The sequence below is a fragment of the Phoca vitulina genome, unplaced genomic scaffold (assembly GCF_004348235.1).
Source record: "Phoca vitulina isolate PV1807 unplaced genomic scaffold, GSC_HSeal_1.0 scaffold45, whole genome shotgun sequence".
NCBI lineage: Eukaryota > Metazoa > Chordata > Mammalia > Carnivora > Phocidae > Phoca > Phoca vitulina.
In genome coordinates, this window is record NW_022589748.1 from 2126887 (window position 1) to 2154704 (window position 27818).

The 27818-nt window shown below is 43.5% G+C and overlaps 1 protein-coding gene across 1 annotated transcript; it reads left to right on the top strand.

The window, feature by feature from the left end:
• The first annotated feature begins 3668 nt into the window (after positions 1-3668).
• Positions 3669-27818, top strand: YWHAG (tyrosine 3-monooxygenase/tryptophan 5-monooxygenase activation protein gamma). Its single transcript, XM_032430763.1, has 2 exons — positions 3669-3979; positions 24383-27818. Exons 1-2 carry the CDS (start codon positions 3893-3895, stop codon positions 25037-25039), a joined length of 744 nt encoding a protein of 247 aa, XP_032286654.1. The 5' UTR covers positions 3669-3892; the 3' UTR covers positions 25040-27818.

Here is a 27818-nt window from a genome sequence, read left to right on the forward strand (position 1 = left end):
ACAGCTAAAGAGGAGGAACACGCTGAATCTAGAACTATGACTTGTCACAGCTGGGTGGGGCACTTGGTGCTCATTTTGTTTGATTTCTCACTTCAAATTTGGGGAAATTAGAACCCTGAGAAGGGGGCTTTGCACACAGAGCTGGGGGCCAGGCAGAAGCCAGAAGGCTAGCTTTCCACCTCCCTGCTCCAGGTTTTTTTTTTTTTTTTTTCCCCAGCAGTACCAGACAGTGGAGAAAGGAGCCAGAATATTAAGCCATTTGCTCTGTGTAATGCCGCCATGCCTCTGAAGCCGCCCTCTAAACAGCCAGGGGCTGCTGGGCTGCTGCAGCTTTAAGCTTAGAGTCTTAAAAAAAATCAAAAAAGAAAGGAGGGCAGGGCCAGCTCTCCCCTGCACTATTGGAGGGAAGCTTTGATGTGGAGACTGCAGATGTGATTCCTCTTTGACTTTGGAACATCCTTTTCTTTGCATCTGCTTTACTTTGCCCAAACAGATTTGGCCTGGATTTTTACAATGATATGATTATTATTAATGCACACTGGACTGGTGGAGGAAGGAAATGAGGTGGAGAGGTCAGAGAGGCAGCCTGAAATGTGCCAGGAAGTTCCCAAGATTTTGCTTCTGGGGCCCGAATCATTGACACATCAATGCACAGGAGGATGAGCGGGGTTGGCTATCAGGGCTCATTGCCCGGACCTGTGATGCCCAGGCCTGAATGGCTCAGGCCTGGCCGGCCGGGAGGAAGAGAGAGGAAGAGGAATGACTTGGCGAACACTCATGTAAGAGACGGAAGGAAGTGGGAGGGTTTATTCACCAGAAGGACTGTATTTTGCTGGGTGTTGTAGTAAGAGAAGAGGGGCTAGATCCCTTGTTGGTGGTGAGGAGAGCTATTTGGTCACTAGACCCTCTCCTCCACTAAGTCCATCTCCTCCACTTCTGCCAGAGTGGTCTCCCTGAAGAGCATGCATTCAATAATTCATTTATTTCATATGTTCCACATATTTACTGTGTGCCAGGCATGGTGCTAAGCTCCAAGGAGGCAATGATGCGAAGAACACAAAAAGCAAATCTCATCATTTTCTGCCCTCATTAAAATCTCTCCGCAGGCTTCCTATTTATTTCAGGATAAAGACTTCACTCCCTTGCCTGCCATTCAGGGCTCCTCGTGTTCTGGCTCCTGACTCCATCCCCGGTCCCACTACCCATCACTTAAGGCAACAAACACATTGGATTCTTTGCCTAACGATAAATATGTCAGGGAGAAACCTGCCTCTGAGTCCTGTAGCCTATGCCCCCTTCATGCTCTCAAATGCTACACTCATCCTTTAAGAGCTGGGTTGAAAATGTTACCAATCTCCCTGGAGAAGCTTTTCAGAACTGCTTCCTATCCAGCCTGAAAGAATTAACAAACAAACAAAACTTAACAGCACTTAAAACATTCTAAATTCCTTGAGGGTAGGGTTCCGTGACCTGTTCCTCTACGATGTAGCATAGAGCCTGGAATATTCCCTCAGAGACTCCTTCATTCTAGATTCACATACACAACTTCCTATCCTGAATTTTTTTTTTTTTTTACACTCCTTATCACTTCCTAACATACTCTACATATTTTTCTTTATCTTACCTATTTTTTGGCTAGGGATTTTTTGGTTTTTTTTTTTTTTTTTTTTTTAAGATTTTATTTATTTATTTGAGAGAGAGAGAGCACATGAGAGGGGGGAGGGTCAGAGGGAGAAGCAGACTCCCTGCTGAGCAGGGAGCCCGATGCGGGACTCGATCCCGGGACTCCAGGATCATGACCTGAGCCGAAGGCAGTCGCTTAACCAACTGAGCCACCCAGGCGCCCCTAGGGATTTTTTGTTTTGTTCCTTGCTCTCCCCCATTGCTTAAAACAGTGCTTGGAACACAGTAGGTGCTCAACAGATAATTGCTGAAAAAAATTAAGCAGATAAAATGTGCAGTCAATGTTGGTGGGAATGCAAGTTGGTACAGCCACTTTGGAAAACAGTGTGGAGGTTCCTCAAAAATTTAAAAATAGAGCTACCCTATGACCCAGCAATTGCACTCCTGGGTATTTACCCCAAAGACACAGATGTAGTGAAAAGAAGGGCCATATGCACCCCAATGTTCATAGCAGCAATGTCCGCAATAGCCAAACTGTGGAAAGAGCCGAGATGCCCTTCAACAGATGAATGGATAAAGAAGATGTGGTCCATATATACAATGGAATATTACTCAGCCATCAGAAAGGATGAATACCCAAGTTTTACATCAACATGGATGGGACTGGAGGAGATTATGCTAAGTGAAATAAGTCAAGCAGAGAAAGTCAATTATCGCATGGTTTCACTTATTTGTGGAACATAAGGAATAGCATGGAGGACATTAGGAGAAGGAAGGGAAAAATGGGGGGGGGAATTGGAGGGGGAGATGAACCATGAGAGACTATAGACTCTGAGAGACAAACAGGGTTTTAGAGGGGAGGGGGAGGGGGGATTGGTTAGACCGGTGATGGGTATTAAGGAGGGCACGTACTGCAGGGAGCACTGGGTGTTATACGAAAACAATGGATCTTGGATCACCACATCAAAAACCAGTGATGTATGGTGACTAACATAACATAATAATATTTAAAAAAAATGTGCAGTCAAAACCACGGGCATGTGAGCTACATGGGATGTGGAAAAGGGAAGCATATGAGCAAGAATTTGTCAGCCTGAGCTCCGTGTGTAAGTGCTAGGTGGGCAGAAAAGGGTTGGTTAACCCTCAGATACAACCTCAGTTAAGCATACAGTAGGCTCTTGGCAACAGATTTGAATCTTTGACACTCCACCCTGGAGAGGAAGAAGGAGCTCCCCAGGGGTCAGCCTGCAGACAGCTGCATCCTTTCTGTAAATTAACCAGTATGCCTGGCCAGTATTTGTCCTTCCATGTTTTCACCTCTTCGGGTCCACGGACCTCAAAGTGTGTATGGGGAAATAGTATCTTGTGGGGGAGGGTGACAGTTTAGCTCCCAATATTAAGCTCCTTAATTTAACCCAACCCGGGGTGGGGGGGCACTACCCTAGCAAGTTTGGATCTACGGTGGACGCGCGTCCTCTCCTCTGTCCCTCCCTGGCCTGCTGCTACTTTATCTCAGAGACAGGGGCCAGGGCTGAGGTCCTGGCCCCCTCCCCTCGAAATTTCCCGGAGAATATGGGGCGGGGCGGTGAATCAGCACTCGCTCGGACTGATGCAGCCTCAGTCCCCGCCAGGGGTCCCCAGTGGCCGCGGAATTAGAGCCCCCCCGTTTCTCTACCGCTCACGCGCTATGACCACTGGGAGATGTAGTCCTGACCGCCCCTTTGTCCTTGATCTCTCCAACGTAGCACCCCACCGCTGAGGGAACTACAACTCCCAGGGGTCCACGCGCTGGGGCCTGACAGGGCGGAGGTGTGAGGGGGGTAGTTTGGAGCATACTCTGGAGAAACTGGGGTGCAGGAATCGGGGCGAAGTGAAAAACGGGGAGCACTGGCGGAGGGCAACGGGGAAAAGGGGGACGCCCAGAAAGCGGCCGCGAGCTGAGTTAGGGAGGGGAAGGCCGAGAAGCGGAAGGGCCGGGGCGGGACCAGGGCGGGGTGCGCGGGCGGGTGGGCGGGGCCGGTTGCGTCACGCGGCGTGGGCGGGGCCGCAGGGGGTTGTCCGCCCGCGGCACGCACAGCAGCCGCAGCCGCCTCGCGCCTGGTCCCGCGGTCACAGCTCGAGCTACAGCCTCCGCGCCGCTGCCGTCGCCTCAGCTGCTCGCTTCGTGGGTCGGTCCCTCCGGCACACGGGCTCCAGCCGCGCCGTAGCCGCCCTCCGAGCCCTTCAGGCCGCCCCGGTCTCCTCACCCGGCCCGACCTAGCCCGCGAAGATGGTGGACCGCGAGCAACTGGTGCAGAAAGCCCGGCTGGCCGAGCAGGCGGAGCGCTACGACGACATGGCCGCGGCCATGAAGAACGTGAGTTTCTCCTCCCCTCCCCTCCCCCCGCCTCGCCCCAGCCCCTTCGCAGACGCGGGTCTTCGCGTGGACAGCCCGGGGACTGTCGTCAGTCGCGACTGCAGCGTTGGCTGCCCCTCCCCACCCACTCGGGGAGCTGGGGAGGGCCCCGACAGCGATAGGGACCCGGGCTGTGACGCGGCCTCTCCTCGAGCGTCCCTCAGGGTTGGCGGCGCTGCCTCCTCGGCCCTCCCCGGGCTCGGGCCGGGGCGGGATCTTGCAGGGCTGGTCTCGGGAGCGGGGTCTCTGGCCCCGTGTCTCCGGGTCCGCTGGGTACCTGAGCGGGGGCCGTGAACATCCTTTGTGCCCCACTTCCCCTCCTCCCAGCCTGGGCGTGGGGGCGGGGGACCGCATGGATGCGGTTCCTCTTTCTCTCCCTGGTGTCTGGGCGGCGCCTTTCCCATTCACTCATCAGGTCTCCTGGTTTTCTAATACTCACCCCCCCCCGCCCCCCAAACCTCCCCCACTGCCTCTCCTGATGGATCCTTTAGAACCTACCCAGGAAAAATGTAGGCTTTCCTGAAACCCTGGGCTCAGTGGTGCAAAACCGAAACCTCCTTGCTGCTCTCACGTTTTTCTTAACAAAAGGCTCCTCTTTCTTTATACCCCAAAGCAGGTCCTCTGGCTTTTAGGCAAGGGGAACGTATGTCTCGTTAGCTTTTTCATTGATCGTTCACAACATGTCCTCTTCATTTTTTCCTAATGTTTTTTGTATTGAAAAGGGTAGGTATTGTCTTTGAAATAAAGGTTATGCATTTAGCTGACTGGTTCAATTTGTGACACATGCTGTTTCTTTTTTAAATATAGGCACACATCTGTTGAAATTCCTATAAGTTGAAAAAATATTCTCTCTGATCTGATACTGCAAACAAAGCAGTGGTGGGAGGCAGTATCAAGTCATTCTAGAAGATTCTGCATTTGTCATATTGCGGGGAGCCTAGACTGGGTGGAGGCTGGGAGGAGTTATTTTAAAGGAGAAAAAGTCTTTTTTTTTTAAATAATTTGTTTTAGGTATATCTGAGGCTTTTTTTTTTTTTTTTTTTTTTAGAAAAGCTAGCGCATCCTCATACTGATGAAAAGAGAATGCTGATCGCCAGTTGTCGCATTTTGTCTGGGATGCAGATTCCTGCCTGTATTGCACCATTTTGTCAGTAACACTACATTTATCTAATGGGCTATCAAGGAGTTTGATATTAGAGGAGGGGGCAAGTATTGAGCATTATTAAATGAAACATGGAGAATTATCTAATGAATGATTTAGGTTTCCCACTATCTTAATATTTAACTTCCTGCCTTATGTAACAAAGGTTTTGAAAATGCATTTCCAGTGTGAAGTGAATTCAGGAGTGTATCTTCTTGCATGTTAAATCTTTTTAATGAAGCAATATAGGTGTCACAGATTAATTCTTGAATAGCTTTGCTATTTCATAAAAGATAACAATGCTGATGTTTTTTATTTAAGCCAGCTACCTTAACGAAAACGATTTTTATCTCATTAAGGAAGAGCCCTGGCTCTGAAATTGGGAGTATTGCTGTATTAATGTATTGCCACAGATGCTGTCTTAAAAAACATTTTAAAGCTCAAATGATAACTTGTGCATTTAATAGATAACAGTATTGGAAATATGTTTAATTCATGCTATTTAGACCCTTCTAATTTTTCCATATTTCTAGTTTCACAGGAAAGTGAGTGACCTCGCACCTATATCCATAGCAACCCAGTGATGTCACACACAATGACACAGAGGCTGCAATGCACCTAAGGGCTGGTAGGGAGTATGCAAATGGCATTTGTCCAAGGTAATGCAGAAATTAGCAGATAAGCAGGTGGAATTGAGCACTTTACCTTATTCACCAGATAGGAGTTGGTCCAAAAAATAAGGATTTCATTTACCTTTAGGCATGCAAATCAGTGACCTCTAGATATGCCTCTTCATTTTCCAATTTCCAGTTTACTCACAAGAGTATAAGATACATTTGTATTTTAAAACAGTTGTTTCGTTAAAATTGAACAATAATGGAATAAAAATAGCAGTTTTAAACAAGAATATGTCTTCTGATCATAGTGCTGGGATGGGCTGTATGCTTGGGTTTATTGCAAGTTATTAAGTTGGCAGGTTTTAATAAAAGCCTTAAAAATTATGACTTTCTGGGTCATTTTCAGTAATGTTAGAGAGTGAGAATTCATTACAAAACACATTGAGATTTGGAAAAGTTCTTTTGCCATATTTATACTTCTGCTTCTTGTCAGAGTATGGAGGAAAGAACAGTTTGTAAAATAAAGCAGACCTTTTTTCAAACCTGTTTACTGTGACTGAGGAAGTATGCTTACCTCTGACCCTCATTTTCCTCATCTGTAAAATAGGTCAATATCTACTTGAAAAACTTTGAGGATTAAATAAGGAATGTAGTAGGTGCTCAAAAATAGTAACTATTTATAAAACTTTGTTTCTTCCTGTGTTTATAAAAGTCATCTCATCATGGAGAATTTGGAAAGTACAGAAAGATACAAAGAAAATACTCAGTCCTGTCACTCAAGTGAGTGCCCTTCTAAGGCTGAAATCATCCTGATGATAGGGGGATTAAATTTATTTGCATTAAGTGAAATTATCCTAGTAATACTTTGGGACCTGTGCAGAGTGGTAGTTGTGTGTGGGTGACCAGGATGGGAATAGCATGCAGTGTTTTGAAGAAGGAAGGGGGAAGTTTGTTTTTTTAAGTTAATTTTTTTTAACATTTTTTTTTTTAAGATTTTATTTATTTGACAGACACACAGCAAGAGAGGGAACACAAGCAGGGGGAGTGGGAGAGGAGAAGCAGGTTACCCTCTGAGCAGGGAGCCCGATGTGGGGCTCAATCCCAGGACCCTGGGACCATGACCTGAGCCGAAGGGAGCCGCCCAATGACTGAGCCACCCAGGCGCCCCTGAAGTTAATTTTTTTTAGTAATCTCTACACCCAGTGCAGGGTTTGAACTAACAACCCGGAGATCAAGAGTCACATGCTCTTCCAGCTGAGCCAGTCACGCACCGCAGAAGTTTAGTTTTTTAAGAGAAACCTGTAGTCTTCCATTTAAGGAGGAGTGAACACCTAGATGTTTCTTATTAGACAATTCTGTCTTGTCCTTGGGATGCTAATAGCCTCTCCAGAAGTTAATATGCTAAGTAGGCTACTGGTACTTGCCTCAGGAGGGAGAAAAGGTTCTGGGCTACTCATCTTGTTGAGGTGACTGGGTTGGGGGGCACTGGCTGCAAAAGGCTATCTTAATTATAAAAAAAGTCTTCTTAGAATCAATATTAAGTTTAAAATTCTTACTATCTTAAATATTCTCTTTTTCCTGCTAGTTCTTCCAGGAGGCTAGATCAATAGCCATTATCACTAATGGAGTAATGACACCTCTGCGGACTTCAGAGGTGGAGTTCTGCCAGCCATTATTCTAAGTCATGTGGTTTCAATTGTTCTCTTCTTTGGGGTGGAAAAAATACAGATGACAGTTGGCTTTTTATGTAGTATTCTTTGCAATAACTGAAATGACATATTAAGTGCTTTTTGTAATTATTTAAAAAACCTTCCCCTATGTATTTTTTGAATTACATCAACATAAAAGGTGTTGCTAAATGTATATCCTTGTTACAGAGCTTTGGGTTACTAACAGACCATGGGGAGAATTTTATCGCCTAGTACCTTTGGGAAACATTTATTTATTAAGCCAAACTCTAAATTATTAAAAAGTAGAGAAAATGATTTTGTTTTTATTGAGGTAAAAGTCACAGAATAATTAACCGTTTTCATATGTACAATTCAGTAACATTCAGCACGTTCACAATGTTGTGCAACTGTCATCTCTAGTTGAAAAAATGAGAAAATGGTATTTCTAAAAAGGGATGATGGTTTGGCTGTAGCTGGCTAGATTTCAAAACATTACTGATTCAGGAATGTGTCAATAATAAAATAACCACAGCAGCTCACAGCCAATGGTAATCGGCACCCTTTTGTCTTTGTTTTCTGACATCTGAACCTTTTCAGCATAAATTGAAAAAAGAGACTTATCTTAGCTAGGCTTATATTTAAGAAGTTACAGAGCTTTAAAACCATATGATGTTCCCCCAAATTAATAAGAACAATTTATCTGAAATCAGAACAAACTATTAACTATTTGGAGATTATGGAAATGTTGCTGGGTTCTTACTATGACTCATTTTCCACCCCAATGCTGCCTTCGCTATAAATGCTTTCCCTGCTGTGGGGCAGCGGTCCCCTAATGAACACTGTACAGTGCATTGAGAGGGTGAGCTTTTCAAACACAGGATGCTAAACTGACGGGAATCCCCTATGTATGATGTTACATTCATCGTTAGGGGGCTTCTGAGGTTGCCAAGAGTCTCACTCCCATTATCACCAGCCTTCACCCTTTTATCTGGCAGGGCATCTGATTATTTCTGTATTGCTATCAGATTCCATGGGATGTGGAAGAAAAGCACAGACCATTTTACAGGTTTAATATTCAAGGGGGGAAAAATCACACACAAATCACTGTTTTTTGTCTTTTTGCTTAAGTAAACTCTGTGCCCAATGTGGGGCTTGAACTCATGACCCCAGGATCAAGAGTCGTATGCCCTATCAACTGAGCCAGCCAGATGCCCCTCTTTTTGTCTTTCTAAGTTATGTTTCTTAATGCTTGAGCAGATATTTAAGACTATAATCATGGGAGGCTCTGCTTGTTTTTGTAGGTTGAAAGGGCTACCAGTATCAGCTGCCTTAGAGTCTTTCCTTTCATAATCATTTTCCTGTTTTCTGCCCCAAATTCTATTTTAGGTATCCAATATGATTTTGGTTCACTACCACCACATCATCTTTCTTTAAATTGGCACTCATAGAGGTCCTTGAATTTTGATTTTACTTGTTTATTAATTTGGGTAAAAAAACAGTTCCATGAAAAGTGATCAGTAGAAGTTTCCAAAAGAGCTTTAATTTTAAGATAAATGGTTAAAGAATTGGTTTGGTCCCATGATTTTGCAGCAACAATAAAAATTAAATCTTAAGGACTTTGCATCGGTCTTTTTTTTTTTTCTTCCTTTCTAAAGAACTAGTGAAGTCTAAGCCAAATTGTCATCAGCTTTTCACCTGTAAGGGTATGTCCCACAGAGGGAGATTTTTCTTTACCTAAGTTGAATACTGTTCATGTGCTGCATAGTGTTAGTTGGGTTGTGAGTAGGTAAATGGGAATGAGTGTGTTCTCACATACGTAGATTTTTTTCCATGAGATTTAGAAAGTAAATTTCCAAGTAAACTCATCGGTCTCATCTTAATCTTTGGAGCAAGATCTTATTTTTGGAGAGATCGAAAGCCAAATTGAGTAGGACTCAGGTGTAGGGTCAGCTTTCTCCTCTTAATTCTGTTACTAGAACGGGTGTCAGAGCTGGGAATAGGACAGTGACAGCAATGGGCAGCTGCACAAGTAATGACAGGAGCTCAAGAGGAATCCCTTAGCCCCCTCCCCCACAGCCGAGTGTGCAGAGTGGCTGCAGAGAAAAGGCTAAGAGGTAACAAGAGGAAGGCTTTTAAAGATGCAGGTTTGTTTTGAGGAGATAGGTCATTTCAATTTCTTGAGCTTTCTGAAAGGAATTATTAATACGACACTTGAGCCTACCATATTTAAATAACCTGGATCTAATAGCGGTCTCTGGTGCCAGTACTTCAAGGATGTGGAAATAAGCTTAAACTTTTTTTTTTTTTAACTGAATTGTTTCAATTCAGTACCATTCAGATCAATACAGTGCTCTTTTTGTAGCAGTCTAATATGAAAAGGTGGGACGAGTAGGCCTCTGCCCTGGTGGCCCCGGCGTGGATCTAGTAGCCGTGCAGATGGTCCCGTCCTCTTGCCAGCGCAGTCTTACAGGAGGGCCTGCCTGACATGGGTAGGCTGGTGGATAGATGCTATTTTCAAATGATATTCCACTCTTCACATATGACCTATGTCTAGTCTTTTTAAACTACATCTGTGCAATAGAAGTAGACTTCAGGCACTAGATTTTTTCTATTAAGTTGAAAATGACCCAATCCAGACGGGCAAGGAGAGAGTAAGAAAGGAGGCTAAGAACAGCAGGAAGGAACATCGCAAGGCACGGAAAAGCTCATGGGAACAACTGGGTAGTAGAGAAGGAATATTCTTTAAAGTGTTTTTTAAGATTTTATTTTTAAGTTACCTCTACACCCAGTGTGGGGCTCTAACTTAAAATGATCAAGAGTCTGCCAGGCACCCCTAATTTTTTGTTTGTTTTGTTTTGAGAAGGAATATTCAGGAATATTTTGAATTTTGGGATGCTGTTATTTTTTTTTTAAAGACCTTATTTGAGGAAAGAGCATGAGAGAGAGAGAGAGCTGAGCAGGAGGGAGGGGTAGAGGGAGAGCAGACTCCCTGCTGAACAGGAGCCCCATATGGGACTCTGTCCCAGGACCCTGGGATCATGACCTGAGCCGAAGGCAGACGCTTAACCAGACGGAGCCACCCGGGCTCCAGGATGCTGTTATTTTCTAAGGGAGTCCAGTTTTTGGAAGGCTGTCATCAATGGGACTGATTACTGATGACAAAAATGTCTGGCCTGTAGGATGTTAGGAAATTTGGGAAAAAATTAACAGGTATCACCGTAATAATTCCCCATGCAGGGATATTTCCACCATGTTTTTTTCTGTAGGGTTTATTAGGCTTGCTTTTGTACCTTGCCTTCTCCCTTGACATTATTTCAAGGATCTTTTATTTAACATTTATACTCTTTCCAAATTTGTGTAATAGTGCCGTGAATACCTTTGTGGCTAAAGCTTCCAACATAGTTTATATATTAGAACAGAGACCCAAAAGTGGAATTGCTGAAAGACTAAGCATAATTTTTAAGGTTCTTAAAATCATTAATAGGTACTGAGTTTCCTTAAAAGTAGTGAAAAATGTAATTGAATAGGCATTACATACACATGCTTCAAAATTCAAGGATACCCTATTGCACTTTTACTACACGAAGAAAAAGAGTCATGGGGAGCTTGACTGCTAGCAGCAAATCTCCCTTTTTGTTGCTTTCTTGTGGTTGGAATGATTACCTTTAAAAAGAAAACACTGGGGCGCCTGGCTGGCTCAATCGGAAGAGCATGGGACTCTTGATCTCTGGGTGGTGAGTTTAAGCCTCACTTTGGGTGTAGAGATTACTTAAATAAATTTAAAAAAAAAAACAAAACACTAATATGGAAATTTTCAAACACTTGTAGAGATGAATAGTAGAATATGTCTTCATACAACCAGCTTCACCATTTGTCAGCATAGCAGTCAGTCTTTTATCTATGTACTTTCTTACTGGTTGGCCCCCTTGGGATTTACCATCTTGGAAGATGGCTTCTTACCAAAAATTACCCCTCATTTGCCGTAAATGCTCAAGTTACCAGCAAGATCTCCCTACATTCAAATTTGGCAACCTCTAATGTAGTTTCTTGCTTAAATCATTTAATCCAGGTGACAGATGATTTTCATTTTTTCCTTGATTTTAAGAGGTGCTTCTCTTTGATTGAAATGCAAGCGCTGCCTCTACCATCAGCCTTTTCTCATGGCGGGGGGCGGGGATGAAAGCCTGGGTGTGTCATGAGGGGGCAGAGGATGGATGGTGTTAAGAGTTTGAACATTACAGAACTGTGATTCCTCTCTTACTGCCTTAGTTTTTGTTTTATTTTTGGAAAGGTAGATTCTTCTGTTAGTTCTGGCTTTTATCCCTAATCTGAAAGAAGAGCTAAAACCCAATTGGATTGTTGAGGACGATGTGAGGAAACAACTTTGCTTTTGTTTGGCTTTGTTGCTTGTCAAACATTTTTTAAAAAATCATTTTCGCCTTAAGGTCAGTATACTGCTGGGTGTTCAGATGGATGAATATGCTGGTGGGTAGGTAGTAAGCATATATCCTGGCTGTCTGGCCCCAGACAACCTGGCTTTGAATCCGTGCTCACAGGTATGGAGCTGACCAATTTAATGAGTTAGCAGTAATTTAGGTGGATATGTTGCCATTTTACTTATTTTTTTGCCATTTGAAGGTCCTGCAGGAAAACTTGAGATTTTTGGAAGGGGATCCATTTATTGAGGAAAGGAAAATAATATGGTAAATTTCAAACAGCTATAATTTCAGTAATAGAGTAACAGGACATCGAAGTCACACTGGACTTCAGGGGCTATTTGGTACAGAAGCAATGCTGGAGTAGGGTGTTGGGCTAGAAGAGAGGGGGAGAGCATGGAGGGAGGAGGAATAGCCTGTGTAGTTTCAGAGTGTCTAGGAGCAAAATGTGCTGCGGTAGTGTGTGCATTTGAGGTACTCTTAGCAAGAGTCCACAGAAGTGAGTAGGGGCCAGTTCACAAAAGGCCTCATGAAGTCTGAGTTCTTCCTTAAACTATGGGGAGTCCTGGAAGGACTGTAGGCAGAAGAGGACCATAATTCGATTTTTGATCTGAAAAGATTTGGAAATTGAAAAGTACAGTGAGGCAGAGGGAGAGAGACTGATTAGATTGTTATGGCGGTTGAGTCTGAAGGGATGAGAACCTGGACAAGGACAGTGAGGGCAGGTCTGAGGGGGAGTTTGATGGCTGGAAACAGAGAAGAAAGAGGAGGGAGGAAGAATAATGGACGAGGTGAATTCCATTGTAGTCGAGCTGAGTTTGGGGAGCCATGTAAGTGGAGGCAGCTACATGTTAACACGTGCAAAGTACTTAGAACAGCACTGTGCACAGGGCAAGCACTGTTAATATTATTCGTTCATCGAATAAACGGATATTTTTGTAGGACCACTTAATGACTGGGCTCTTGTCGGAGAGCTGGGGAATACATGGCCCACCTCATGGCGTTCATGGAATGGACATTCTGGTGGGGGTCACTGTCTATCCATGATGGTTAAAACCAGGCATAGTAAGGTCACCTAGGGAAAGCGGAGAGTTGGGAGTCAGAATAAGGAAGCTGAGCCTATTAGTTGGTAGTGAGGAAGGCTGGAAACCAGGAGAGAATGCTAACGAAGGGAAGAGCGGGTCAGGAAAGGGGGAGTGGTTAGCAGTGTTGGATTCATTTAGGAATAGAGATTTAAGTTGAAGATGTAAGGAACGTTGGTTGGGGACTAGAAATAGGAAGGACAGTTGATGGCTTTTTTGAGTTGGGTGCAGGGGTGGTGGGGTGAGGGGTGAATGAAAGGTGAGGAAGTGCTGAGAAGTGTAGACTTATTTTCAGGAACTTGATTTTTCAGGAAATAAGAAATGAGATAAATGAGATAAAAGGCATCACTTACTCATTTTCGTCCTGAACTTGGGTGATGTGTTAATGGGAAAAAACAGGTGAGGAGGAGGGAAGATCTAGGGGAGAGAAATGACTGCTGGGCTTATAGTGAGGGGGAGGAAACACTGGGTTGGCACACAGGGAGGAGGCAATGATAGCGCCAGTTGTCTGCTAAGAAAAGGCTCGGCTTCCCTCGTGGTCACTCTGTTCTGTGAAGAGGCCAGAGGAAGTAAGGATCGCGAGGCAGTAGGGCTCTGCTGAAGTTAGAAAAACCTTAATGTGCAGGGACTTGTCTTAGGTTGATGTCTCTCTCCCTGTCTCCTCTCACCTCAGTAGGAAAGTTTATATTCATACAAAAATAATTGAATTGATGGACGTTAGAAGAAAGGAATAAAGCCTAAAAGGAAAGAGAGAAAGGATGGAGTGAAGCAGGCTCCCCGCTGAGCAGAGAGCCTGGCACAGGGCTTGTTCCCAGGACCCTGGGACCATGACCTGAGCTGAAGGCAGATGCTTAACTGACTGAGCCACCCAAGCGCCCTGAGAAGCTGTTTAATTTTTAACTAATTTTGATTTTAATGGCTTGATACATCATGTCACCTAAACATTCAAAAGTGACTGGTGCCATGGTGATTCATGATTCAGAATAGGGTTATGTGACTACTAGCCATGGGAGTGCTAGAATTAGTATATCTGAATTTTTTCAAGACATTCGATCAGGTGTTTTCCTGATATGTGGGGTTAAACAGCAAGCTGCAAAGTTTTGACAAATGTCCTAATTGTTAGAAAGTCGGCAGGGGGGTGGGGCGCCTGGGTGGCTCAGTCATTAAGCATCTGCCTTCAGTTCAGGTCATGATCCCATGGTCCTGGGATCGAGCCCCACGTCGGGCTCCCTGCACTGCAGGAAGCTTGCTTCTCCCTCTCCCACTTCCCCTGCTTGTGTTCCCTCTCTGGCTGTCTCTCTGTCAAATAAATAAAATCTTTAAAAAACAATTGTTAGAAAGTGGGATCAGACTGGAGCCATGGGTGGAACCTAGGCTACTGAAGTGGCCTTATTTTTGCTTAAAGTCTTGTCCTTTGGCCCCCAAATTCAGCTTTTCATGATTACATTTGATGTGGATGGCACCCAACCGTGGCACTTTGGGGGGAAAGTGACATAGGGCATTAATTGAGATCTCAGTATGAATTGAGACTGATTGATTTTCAGAAGTTAATTTAAGCAGAATTTAACATTGCAAGATAATAGTATTTTTTTTTTTAAAGATTTTATTTATTCATTTGAGATACAGAGAGAGTTAGAGAGCATGAGCAGGGGGAAAGGCAGAGGGAGAGGGAGAAGCAGGCTTCCTGCTGAGCCAGGAGCCCAATGTGGGGCTTGATCGCAGGACCCTGGGATCATGACCCCAGCTGAAGACAGATGCTTAACTATCTCAGCCATCAGCCACCCAGGCGCCCCTGCAAGATAATGGTATTAAAATGAGCATGTAAGTTAAGTTAGTTTTTGTTTATATCAGATTACCCAAAAGAAAGATTTCTTATTTCTCACAGTTCTGTTGGTTGGCCAAGTAGTTTTGGTTTAGACCAGCCTCGGTGTGGCTAGTTGAAACTACAGTGGCCATGGACGTTTCCCAGCAGCAAGCCCTTCCTGATAAGCACTTTTCAGGCCTCTGCAAAGGAAGTCACATGACCAAGTGCAGATGATGGGGGTGGGGAGCTAGATTCCATTTCTTTGTGGGAGGAGCTACAAAACATTGCAAAAGAAGGAGATCTATACAGGGTTGGGAGGAATTGGTAGTGCTACTTACTTTTTTTTTTTTTTAAGATTTTATTTATTTATTTGACAGCAAAAGAAGGAACACAAGCAGGGGGCAGTGGGAGAGGGAGAAGCAGGCTTCCCGCTGAGCAGGGAGCCCGATGTAGGGCTTGATCCCAGGACCCTGGGATCATGATCTGAGCCGAAGGCAGACACCTAACGACTGAGCCACCCAGCCCCCCATTAGTGCTACTTATGCAGACAGTCTGGGCTTGATACATCATGTCACCTACTAAACATTCAGAAGTGACTGGTGCCATGGTGATTCATTGGTGAGTGCAATGTGGTACCTGCCCCTAAGGACTTCAGTCGTTGTGGGAAAAGGAACGGTATACATTTAGCAGTACAAGGCGTTAGAAGTAAGCAGTATACAAGATGCAAGGTAGAAGTTACTCATACACAGAGTGAGCAGTGATGAGAGCTGCCTGAGAATTTTTCAGAAGACTTCAGGAAGGAAGTGTATGTGGTATTGGAATTAGGACTTGAAGGATATACGGCGAATTTTTCTTTATGGGTTCTGGAAGTGTGTCTAAGTGGAAAAGCCTGAGAGCACGGAAGTGTGCAGTATGAGGAAGAGTGTGAGTATCATGACCGAGCATTGATAACTTGGCACAGGGTTTTTCTACCTTGGTACCATTGATATTTGGACCATATTCTTCACTCTTAGAGAGGGGTTGAGCTGTGCATTGTAGGGTGTTCAGGAGCATCCCTGGCCTTTGCTCAATAGGTAATCTCTGTAGAGCTGATTTTAAGAAACTGCTGCAGTGTACCATAGTTCATATAGCACTTGTATACACACGAGCTTGTTTAATTTTCTGCTGGGAGCGTACCCCTGTCTCCACCAAAACAGATCTATGATAAAAGCAGCAATTATAAATACTAGCTCATTTGTTTGCTTGCATTCAGCAGGTAGCCTGGCTGAACTTTGAAGTCTTGTATTCTCGGTAGCAGGCTGCAGGGTAGTGACAGAGCAGCTTACTTGCGGGAAGAGAGTCAGGAGGATGAGGGGAGTTGTATACAGATCATGGAAACAGTAAGTAGCAAGACCAAGAGTTGAGGAGGGCTGCCTTCACCTGTTTTGAGGAATTGATTGTGGCCCTGAGAGATAAAATTCTTAAGGCTAGCCCATGGCAGTTGTAGGGAGATAAACTTGGTTTTACCATGAAGTTAGTTTCTTTTTTTTTAAGATTGATTGATTGATTTGAGAGCGAGAGAGAGACAGAGCACAAGCAGGGGAAGATGCAGAGGGAGAGGGAGAAGCAGACTCCCTGCTGAGCTGGGAGCCCGATGCGGGACTCCATCCCAGGATCCTGGGATCATGACCCGAGCCAGAGGCAGACGCTTAACCATCTGAGCCACCCAGGCGCCCATGAAGTTAGTTTCTGAAGGTGGATTTAGGCTGAGTTCTCACAGAAGGTGTGTAAGTAGAGAGTGGAAGACCTTCACTCAGGATCTGTAGGAGGGGAAGGAGCTGTGGTTTGGTATTAGTGTGGATTGTCTGTACTTCGGGAAATTAACGTACATAATCTCAGTATGTTTCTCTCTTTGTCATCCCCCCCCCCCCCGCCCCAATAGTGGCAGGAGTGAATGCTTTACAATGAAAAATACTTGTGGTAGGGAACGTAAATGTCTTAGCCCTTTTCAGATTTGCTTAAGTATACCTGAGTGATGAACCTACACAGTACTCTTGTTCTCATATTGGGGGAGGGGATGAGAAATAGTAACATACATCAGACTACATGGGAGTTTATTGGAAATCACAAGAGGAGAATTAATTATTAGAGGTTTGTGCTCTGTGACAAGTGACTTTGTATAGGCCCACGTATTACGAAGTGTGAAGTATTTGGAATTCGGAACTCCTCCAACACACAGGAGTTAATGTTTAATTGCTGGTGTGTGTGAAAGTGCTGTGTAGACTATGATATAGTGCAGCAGTTTTCTCTTTACAGCCTTATTGAGATATAATCCACATACTATACGGTTCACCCATTAAAAGTGTACAGTTCAGTAGTTTTTAGCGTTTCAGGGTTGTGTTAGCTGGCGCCAGGATCAGAATCCTAGAATAAATATCATCATTCCCCAAAAAGAAACCCTGTACTCATTGGGAGTCACTGCCTACTCCCCTGCCCTCAGAACTCCCCAGCCCTAAGCAGCCACCAGTCTGTTTTGTGTTTCTGTAGAATTTGGGACATTTCCTGTCACTGGAGTCCTATAGTATGTGGTCTCTTCTGACAGGCATCTTTCATTTGGCATGGCGTCTTCACTGCCATCCATGTTGTAGCCTGTGTCCCCATTCCATTCCTTTTTATGCTTGAGTAATACTCCATTGTTTGGATAATACTGCATTTAATTTAGTCTGCTTACCAGTTGACATTTAGATTGTTTTCGCTTTTGGCTGTTTTGAGTAATGCTGCTAAGAACCTTTGTGTACAAGTTTTTGTGTGGACATTGTGTTTTCATTTCTCTTGTATGTACTCACCTACCGGTGGAATTGCTGAGTCATGTGGTAATTCGACATTTTCAGGAACATGGTGCTGCCATTTTTTTTTTTTTTAAGGTTTTTATTTATTTGAGAGAAAGAACAAGTGGGAAGGAGAGGCAGAGGGAGAGGGAGAAGCAGGCTTTCCACCAAGTACATTACTGCCTTTAGGCTTTTTTTTTTTTTTTAAACTTGGTTCTCAAAATTGGTTTTAAACTTTAATTGTAGATACAGTTATCAGGGTGAATTACGGAGTGGGATTGTTTGAATTGGTACTGTAACAGGTCAAAATTCAGTCTTCTCAATCTCGACTGCTTCCCAGCCACTCTGTTTTCACACCTTTCTAGAAATACACTGAGAAGATAGATACTTTCTGAGTGGCTATCTAAGAATTCCACAGTATGGATGTGGCATAATCTTAATTAGTTTCTTTTTTTTAAAATAATTTAAAAAAATAAAAATTTTTTTTTAACATTTTATTTATTTGACAGAGAGAGAACACAAGCCAGGGGGAGAGGGAGAAGCAGGCTCCCGGCTGAACAAGGAGCCCAACGTGGGGCTCGTTCCCAGGACCCTGGGATCATGACCTGAGTCAAAGGCAGACACTTAACCACCCAGGCGCCCCTAACAAGTTTCTTGCTGAAGACCACGTAGGTGGTTCCAGGCTTTAGCTGTTAGCAATAATGCAGTGAATCAGTTTCTGGGAAGGGAATTGCAGAGGGGCGCCTGGCTGGCTCAGTCCCAGCAGCGTATGACTCTTGATCTTAGGGCTGGGAGTTGAAGCCCCACGTTGGGTTTAGAGCTTACTTTAAAAAACGGGGGTAGGGGTGGGCATTGCAGAGTCATAAGGTTGTTGAATATTTGTAATTTTGTTAGTCCTTTCCAGATTGTCCTCCATAAAGGTTGTACCAGTTTATAGTTTCCCACCGTGGATGAGAGTGCTGCTGACACCATCACCTTCACAGCAAGTCACAAGACTTCGGTATTGCCAGTCTGATTGGTGGTTTATTCCTCTGCCTGTACAGTATATAGATAATGTGTCCATTATGTGGATACTGATGCCCATCCTGCACCTTGTCATCTTATTTTTTCTGTTTTTGGTATAGGGTGTTCATATATAGCAATCACTGTGTTTATCTTTTTCATGTCCTCTTGGCACTTCCAGGTGACTAGTACTCCAAACCTAGGGGCACAAAAAAATGTAAGATGGGGCCAAATGTTATACCTAGTGTCTGCTAGTCCCCCCCTTTTTTCATCTTTTCTTTACAAGACTATTTTTTAGAGCAATTTTAGGTTCATAGTGAAATTTGAGTGGAAAGCACAAAGCTCCCGTGTACCATCCCTGCTCACAGCGCCCCCCCCCACTATCAACATCTCAGTGGTTTGTTATAATCAGTGTTATAATCAGTGTCCTGGGGGCGCCTGAGTGGCTCAAGCCCCGCATCGGGCTCCCTGCTCTGTGGGAAGCCTGCTTCTCCATCTCCCACTCCCCCTGCTTGTGTTCCCTCTCTCGCTGTGTCTCTCTCTGTCAAATAAATAAATAAAATCTTTAAAAAAAAAATAATAATCAGCGTCCTGAGACCTACAGTGACACATTGTTATCAGCCAAAGCCCATGGTTTACATTAGGGTTCACTTGGGGTGTACATTCTATGGATTTTGGCAAGTGTGTAATGACAAGCATCCACCATTAGAGTATCATACGGAATAGTTTCACCACCCTAAAAATCCTTTCAAAATCACCTATTCATCCCTTCTGTCTTGTTTTTTGGATGTGAACCCAGTTCTTTCTTTGTGGAAACTTTCAGCGTTCTTAAATCAGTGTGTCTTACGTTCACTACTGTAACTCCTATTTTCTTTTTTTAAGATTTTATTTAGGGCAGAGAGAGCACAAGTGGGGAGGGAGGTGCAGAAGGAGAGGGAGAAGCAGGCTCCCCTTTGAGCAGGAAGCCCAAAGCTGAGCTGGATCCCAGGACCCCAGGACCATGACCTGAGCCAAAGGCAGAGGCTTAACCCACTGAGCTACCCAGGCGCCCCTTATTTTGTAACTTCTACACAAGCTTTTGCAAGATAGAAATAGATTTTAAATAAAATAAGCCTGATGCAAGTTTTTTTCTTATTTAAGAAGATATTAAATATATGAAGTTGCATTCATTACAATTTAAGGTTCTTGATAAGTTGAGGAAATTGTAAAAGACTGGGTGCTCTAAGTGTTGGGGTCAGAAAGTCATCTAAATAGCTTTCCAAGATTCTCAAGGGTTGCTAATCTTCCGTTGAAAAGTCTCTGCATCAACTCTTAGGGGAAAACAGTTGACGCTAATTAATATCTGATTCCTTAGCATCTGGGATTTGGGGAGTTCCAGTTCTTAAACTGTCCTTTAACTATCCGAGAATAACAGACTTTGGGGGTCTTTTTACTCATCTGTTTATCTTTAGCTCACTAAAAGAAATTTGAACTTGGGCTAGTATCCTAGTCATTGAGAAGAGAGAAACCTTAATTTTGTTTTTAGGCAGAACGTGTGACATGCCAGAGGATGCGGACTTCCTACATTTTACAACAGCCAGGACAGTGTATTTTGGGGACCGTATTTACAAGTGTTGCATTCTTAGAAACAATTCAGTGACTGTTTGGAAAAATAATTACCTCCCTTCCCAGATGATACGTATCTCTCATCTTCCCACATTGAATTCTCTCATTCTATCTTGGTTAAACCTTCTCTTGGACACTATGAGCATATATTTTTTTTCCTTTTAAAAGTTATCTTTTGGGGGCGCCTGGGTGGCTCAGTCGTTAGGCGTCTGCCTTCGGCTTGGGTCATGATCCCAGGGTCCTTCGATCAAGCCCTGCATCGGGCTCCCTGCTGAGCGGGAAGCCTGTTTCTCCCTCTCCCACTCCCCCCCCCCCCCCCGCTTGTGTTCCTTCTCTCGCTGTGTCTCTGTCAAATAAATAAAATCTTAAAACAAAAAAGTTATCTTTTGACTTCATATATATTTTAAAGATTTTATTTATTCATTCAAGAGAGAGCATAAGCAGGGGGAGAGGGGGAAGCAGATTCCCCACTGAGCTGGGAGCCTGATGTGTGGGGGGGGGTTCCATCCCAGGACCTGGGGAGATCATGACCTGAGCCTCCCAGATGCTGCATCTTTTGACTTTCAAAACTAGTACCTTTGGGATCTCTATTTTAATGTAAAAATCACAGATTCATTCTCACACAAGTCCTTTCGATCTTAAGGGTTTTTTGAAATTCTGATATAAGGTTTTTAGAGAAACTTTCTTTGAGCAGACTTTTTTAAGAGTTAAAGGTTTTTCCCTCTAACTTAGTTTTTCAGTGGCAGAGAACATCTGGGTATGTTTCAAATGTGGTTGAGTTTATTGTATCTAAAGGTGATATTGACACTTCATAATCTCAATGTTTCTGTTTGAGGCAACTATGCAGACTTTACATAAGCACACAATGCTGCCTCTGGGCTCTGCAGCTATACTTCATTTGCAGCAGGAGGAGACCCAGCAGTATAGGGTACTGGTGAGGTCATTTGAGCTTTAAATAGTTGCTGGCTCTGGAAATAAGGACAGCATGATTTAGGGGAAAGGCCAGAACTCGATCTCAATGGCCTTAGGCACTCTGGCTTCTCTCTGCATTGGAGACAGTGATCAGGTTGCAGTAGAGGCAGCCAGCCTTTGTTATTCAGTGAATATAGGCTGCAGTCCTATGGTATGCGTGCCTGAGGCTTACAAAGGCCTCAGCGTGTTTGAAAGCCAGTCTGGGGAGTTTTTTCAGGCTATATGAAACTAAAGTTTATGGAAAGGAAGTGATGTAAGGTAGCTAAGGAAATTTCAATTTAGAAGAGAGAACAGGATGAAATGGAGATGCGATACTTGATACAGGGATATAAGCTAGCAGATGGTTATGTAAGAAATTTAGAGGCTTCTTATGCTGAGAATTAAAATGGAATATTATTCAAGGTATTCTCAAAAGTAATTGCTCACACCTCTGTCACTTTACTGGGTCAAGAGCACTTAATCGTTTATCTGATACATTCTTACAATAACTTTATGAAAGAGGCAGAAATCTGAGTTTAACAGAAAAGAAAATCAAGGCCCAGAGAGATGAAAATTTTGCCTCAAGGTCACTTAGTAAATGGTGGGACTGGGAAAACCCATCTTCTGGGTTAGGTGAATACACATCAGAAATCAGCAGGAGTGACAGTGTGGTCTGTGGGTTGAGCAGAGGGTCTCCAAAGCCTAGAATATGTAAAGAATTGGATGTGGGGAGAAAAAAAAGAATTGGATGTATGATATGAGCTGCCTTATGCCAGAGGAGTGGCGTTTCCACAGGGGATTGGGGGTCGGGGGTCATAGAACAGAAAGCACCTCTGTCCTGGTTTCCTTCTGCTCTGAAGTCCAGTAGTACAGAAACCCTGTCTTCCCAACTCTGCCGTCAGTTTCACAAGAAGGCCATGTCTGGTAGAGGTCTTATTCTTTAGTATAATGGGAGAATCAAAAATGCATAGTAAAAGGGTAACATAAGAAAAGCTGCTAATCAGTATAGGAAATATTTTGAGTATAGGGCACCTGGGTGGCTCAGTCGGTTAAGCATCTGCCTTGACTCAGGTCGTGATCCCAGGGTGCTGGGATCAAGCCCCACATCAGGCTCTGTGCTCAGCGTGGCGTCTCCTTCTCCCTCTGCCCCTCCCCCCACTGGTGCACGCTTGCATTCTCTCTCAAATAAAATCTTTAAAAAAAATTTGAGTATATGTCATTTGCTAGATATTGTGGGAATTAGTGAGCAAAGCATGATTAATTCTTTCAAAGAATGAATTGCTTGCAGTAAACTAATAAGTATGATTTGGTTTGTGTTCTGATTTAATTATCTCCTGAGAGATACTATTTAATTTACACAACCAGTTGCACTAAGCATAACCCTTCCCACCTCCCGGGTTATGAAAGTGCCATACATACTAAATGTGAATGATTCACACACAGAAAAAAGTCTCTTGGTATCCCAACACCCCCCCCCCCCAAATAGTTTTGGTCTTTCACTTTGGATTATGTCTCCCCGCCCTCCCTTCACATCTATAAGTAATAACAGATGTTATATAGATGCTATGGTTGATCCACACAGGGATCAGTGAGGATTAAAGAGAGTGGCCAGTTTTAACGGGGTGGAAGGAGAGATGGGGAAGATTTCATAGAGGATGTGCATATTAACTGTTAACTTGGTTCTTGACACTTGTATAAGTATTCCGGGCAGGGGGAGAAGAACAAAGGGCACAAGTATGAAGTTTTTGTTATACTTAACATGTTATGACTGGAGCCAAAGGTAGGAGAGGACAAGGTGAGAGAAGTATCTAGTCCTTCTGAAATAGTTGATGACCTGGGATTCTTGATGTTGTGGCTTAGCCACTGACTTAGTATACACCAGTTTAGATACAATAGCCAGACAGACAAAAATGTGCTGTCTGATTAGGAATAAAAAATAAGCTCTAGCCTCCTTGTAAAAGTTTCTTTTTTATGTGGTGGACAGTAGTATATGGCTCTGATACGACAGGCATGCAGTAACAAATTAAGTGAATGTAGTGTTATTGACTCGATTTAATTTTTTTGTTATAAGCAGTTTTTTGGTAGTCATAAAAATATAGATCATTGGTGTGACGTTGCTTTAGTTTCCTCAGGGTGGTTAATCGTTGGGATGATGAAGATTGAAACTTAGAAATGCCCATATTGAAAGAAGCATTAATTGCTGTGGCCACTTGAGCTTAGAAGTACCTTGCTCATCTCTGCATTCTTTTGTATCACTGATAGTGTTCGGCATGCAACAAATGTGTTCTCACAGTTGCTAACATATCTCAGTGTCATCAGTCCCGTGCCCCCCGTTTTGACTTCCCTTCCTGAGGTTTGTAATTCATATAGTCTTTTTTTTTCTTCTGTTCCATATTTTAATTTTTTTTAAATTTTTTTATTGTTATGTTAATCCCCATACATTACATCATTAGTTTTAGATATAGCGTTCCATGATTGTAATTCATATAGTCTTTTTTTTTTTTTTAAGATTTTATTTATTTATTTGAGAGAGAGAATGAGATAGAGAGAGCGAGCATGAGAGCGGGGAGGGGCAGAGAGAGAAGCAGACTCCCTGCTGAGCAGGGAGCCCGATGTGGGACTCGATCCCGGGACTCCAGGATCATGACCTGAGCCGAAGGCAGTCGCTTAACCAACTGAGCCACCCAGGCGCCCTGTAATTCATATAGTCTTAACCCAAGAGCAGAAAAGCCACCTCCTGTCTCAAAAGGCAACTTGAATTTGACTTCTGAATATTCTCACTGAAAAGGGATGGAACTGAGTAGACAGGACAAGGTTGGAAGGAAAGTGTCAGTTTGCCAAAAAAACCGTTGCGGTATCTAAGAGCCATCTGTGCTTAAAATCCCCAGGATTGGTATATATGTAACGTTACAGGAGAGAACTATTGACCTTTTGCAATTTAGATCCAAATTTGGTTTGTCATCTAAGAGCTCACCTTGATAGATCTTCAGTGAAACAGCTATGTGAAAAGCATGTGTCCTTTTCTAGGGAAGAAGCAGGGGTTCAGGCACCACTGATCCAGCTGCAGTGTTTTCCTTCTTTGTCATTCGTTCCAACTGTCCCCCTTCCGCGCACCTACACAGTCTCACCACTCTGTCCATTGCTTTAGTCACCTGGTGGATCTGTTAGTGTTGTAGTGGCATAAAGATGTGGTCGACCCAAGCAACATCATCTGGACCATAACTATTCTTCATTCTCTCCTCCTCATAGGTGACAGAACTGAATGAGCCACTGTCCAATGAAGAGAGAAACCTCCTGTCTGTGGCCTACAAGAATGTCGTTGGGGCGCGCCGTTCTTCCTGGAGGGTCATTAGTAGCATTGAGCAGAAGACATCTGCAGATGGCAATGAGAAGAAGATTGAGATGGTCCGTGCTTACCGTGAAAAAATTGAGAAGGAGCTGGAAGCGGTATGTCAGGATGTGCTGAGCCTGCTGGATAACTACCTGATCAAGAATTGCAGTGAGACCCAGTACGAGAGCAAAGTGTTTTACCTGAAGATGAAAGGGGACTATTATCGCTACCTGGCTGAAGTCGCCACTGGAGAGAAGAGGGCGACCGTCGTGGAGTCCTCTGAGAAGGCCTATAGCGAAGCCCACGAGATCAGCAAGGAGCACATGCAGCCTACTCACCCCATTAGATTAGGCCTGGCTCTTAACTACTCCGTTTTCTACTACGAGATCCAGAATGCCCCAGAGCAAGCCTGCCACTTGGCCAAGACCGCCTTCGATGACGCCATTGCCGAGCTCGACACTCTGAACGAGGACTCCTACAAGGACTCCACTCTCATCATGCAGCTCCTCCGCGACAACCTAACGCTCTGGACAAGCGATCAGCAAGACGACGACGGCGGCGAAGGCAACAATTAAGGCCCCCAGGTGGACTGGCAGCGCCCGCTGATGCTACTACTGCAGTCTTTATTTTTTCCCATGAGCTGGGGGTCGGGTGGGGGAGGGAAAGGGAGGGACGACCTTCCTAGGGAGAAGCCCACGACCTGTCCTGTCTTTGATTGCCTCTTTTGACATTTTTGCCAAAATACCACTAGTGGAAAGTCAGGCTAGCTGTGCTGGTATTGGAATAGCAGCCTCACACTGGCGTATGGACTGTTCTGTAGATGAATGCAGGTGGAGCTGTCTGTCTTTAATCTAACTTATTGCTAGAGAATAGGGTTTTAAGACGAAAAGAAAACTGAAACGGGATGGCCCTCATTCAGTAAGTTCTGTGGTTCCAGTAAGGATTTGTATATACATACGCTCTTGTCCTACGTTTTGGGTACTTTCTATCTCATCTGTTCTAGCTGTGCGTTTTTTTTCAGGGTGTACTCGACCAGCCATGGACTAGTTTAAATCCCAAACTGACAGACTTGGCACATAAGGTGTGTTTATCCTTATGGTTTAGGCCTTGCCAGTTTCCTGGAGTCTCGGATTAGCTGACAGTATTAACACTAAATTGCAGTTTACAGTATTTCTACATTACAGCCATATGTAACATCAAGCCATTGATTGTGTATTTTTCTTTGCTAGTCATTTTGGCTTTACATCCTTAGTCAGCCTTATCCAGGTTGGTTTTGCTGTTCGCTGTCTCCTAGGCCAAAAGGCTTGCCTGAGGAGAATTCAAAGCTACTTTAGGTTTTGGTTAATAGGTGCTTGGCAGGTGGCTGTGGGATTTTTGTCCTTTCCTCTTAACTCAAATCCACCACAAAAATGATTAATCACTTTAATAGAAACGTTAAACACCACAAAAATAGAGAAAATTCAGGTCTGTATGTCATTTATTGTGTTGATATTTTCAGAAAACTCCTGATTTTTAAGCTGCCACAGCTCCTTCCTCAGGGATCACGCTGCCATCACTCTTCACTTGAGTGTTCCCCACTGGACCTTCTGCTGGTGGCTCTTGGGAGGGTGGAGACGCTGTTGAGCTAGAGAAGCTGGGCAGTCATCTTGAGGAAGTTTGTGGTGCAGTGTGTGGAAATTCAGGTGCTAGAAGCTTACTGGTAGAAAAATCCAAAGGAAGAGCTCTTCTATTCATAAGCATTCTGTCCAATTTTGGGAGCCTCGTAAGTATGTCCGTTTTTCCTCCCCAAAAACACTCCTTCCCCAAGCAGTTGTTGTCGGAAGATGAACTAAAGTCATTCTCAGATAATAAATCACTCCTATTTGACCAAGATTTTTTCTAAATTTTTTTTTTTTTTTTTTTTTAATGAAAGCATTGAAGCGGGAGAGTCCTTTCTCTCTTGTACAGTTGACACACGCTCTGGAATCGAAGAAAACTACATTGCTGTTTCCACAAATCTGTTCTCAGTTAGCCTTAGGTCCTTCATTCTCATTTTGGAAAAATCTGTCTGAAAACATGACCTGTTGAGTGTGTGTTCAGCCTTTTTTACAAGATCAGAAACGGTATGAACTCCCGAGATCTAGGTAATGACGCCAGACTTGTTTTGTCTGTTCCTTTGGTTTATTTAGTCAAGGAGAGGTATGAGTAGTAATTGAGGAAACACTTGACAGTTGCTTTTGCTGTTTACCAAAATTGAACTTAGAGTTGGGAAATGAAGATGTTTGACAGGATCCAGGTGACAGTGAAGAACAGAACGGTGATGCCCTGTAGCATGGCACAGTTTACCCAGCGTGACTTTCCTTAGAAGGTTCCCTCCATACGCTAGAGCAAAAGTCCCAGTTAACTGAACCCTAGCAGAACTAGAAGAGAGCTGTACAGCTTTTGTGCCATCACCGGGGCCTGAAGTCAATGCCATGGATGGGAAATGATTTGGGGGGAGGGGGGGTAGGTGGGGCTTTCCTTAACTTATCTTCATGTCCAGTGAGCAGTGTTGTGTCCTTCCTTGTAGCCTTTGGAAATGATTTACTGGAATTACAAAACCTATTTTTTCTTTTAAATTTCAGCTTTGGCTCTGGCTGCTTTTTAGAATAATGCAAGATGCAGTTATACCTGAGGGCTAAAAATGAAGAGGGAATGCGAGACTTGATATTTAAGCAGCTTGAATGGTTTCTTTTCTTTTCTTTATTTTTAAAGAAATGCACTTGCCTCTGATACTGTCTCTCCAGTGAAATGATCACTCCTCCATTACTCTATTGATACAATATTGTGCATGCTAGTGTTGTATTTCTATACAGTAGCTTGAAATTTATTAACTTATACTGTAGGTGTTATGTATTCCTATGACAAAAAAAAATTAAGTCTTCAAATTTTTTAAAGTTTTTTTTAATTTAATTTTTTCCTTTTGGGGGTACAGTTTGCTCTACCAAATAGTGATCGTAACAAATTGATCTGTTTTGGATGTTGCTATAGTGACATGCAGTTATATATTTTGTTTTTTGGGTGGGGGGGAAGCAAAAGAAAACACCAGTGTTAGCTTAATCTTAATGTCTGGTGTTTGTCATGGTGAAATTATAACTATTACAGTGTAGGAGAACAATGACTATGTTCTCTGAATGAGCCTTTGTGCTTTTTGTCATGTTATGCAGTGAACTATTTTTAAGGTCTAATCAGTGATTATTTTTCCAACTCCGTGTTTCTCTAAGGAATTATTTCACACACGGACCATTCTTAGCAGTTTTCCTCAGTGATGGAATATCATGAATGTGAGTCATTATGTAGCTGTCGTACATTGAGCAAATAAACTTACAGATCTGA

What these genes read in the sequence shown, in the direction of transcription:
- YWHAG (XM_032430763.1), top strand. Translation starts at nt 3,893, where the DNA reads ATGGTGGACCGCGAGCAACTGGTGCAGAAAGCCCGGCTGGCCGAGCAG. An exon ending in TGGCCGCGGCCATGAAGAAC is followed by an intron (nt 3,980 to 24,382) that starts GTGAGTTTCTCC and finishes TCCTCCTCATAG; the next exon opens with GTGACAGAACTGAATGAGCC.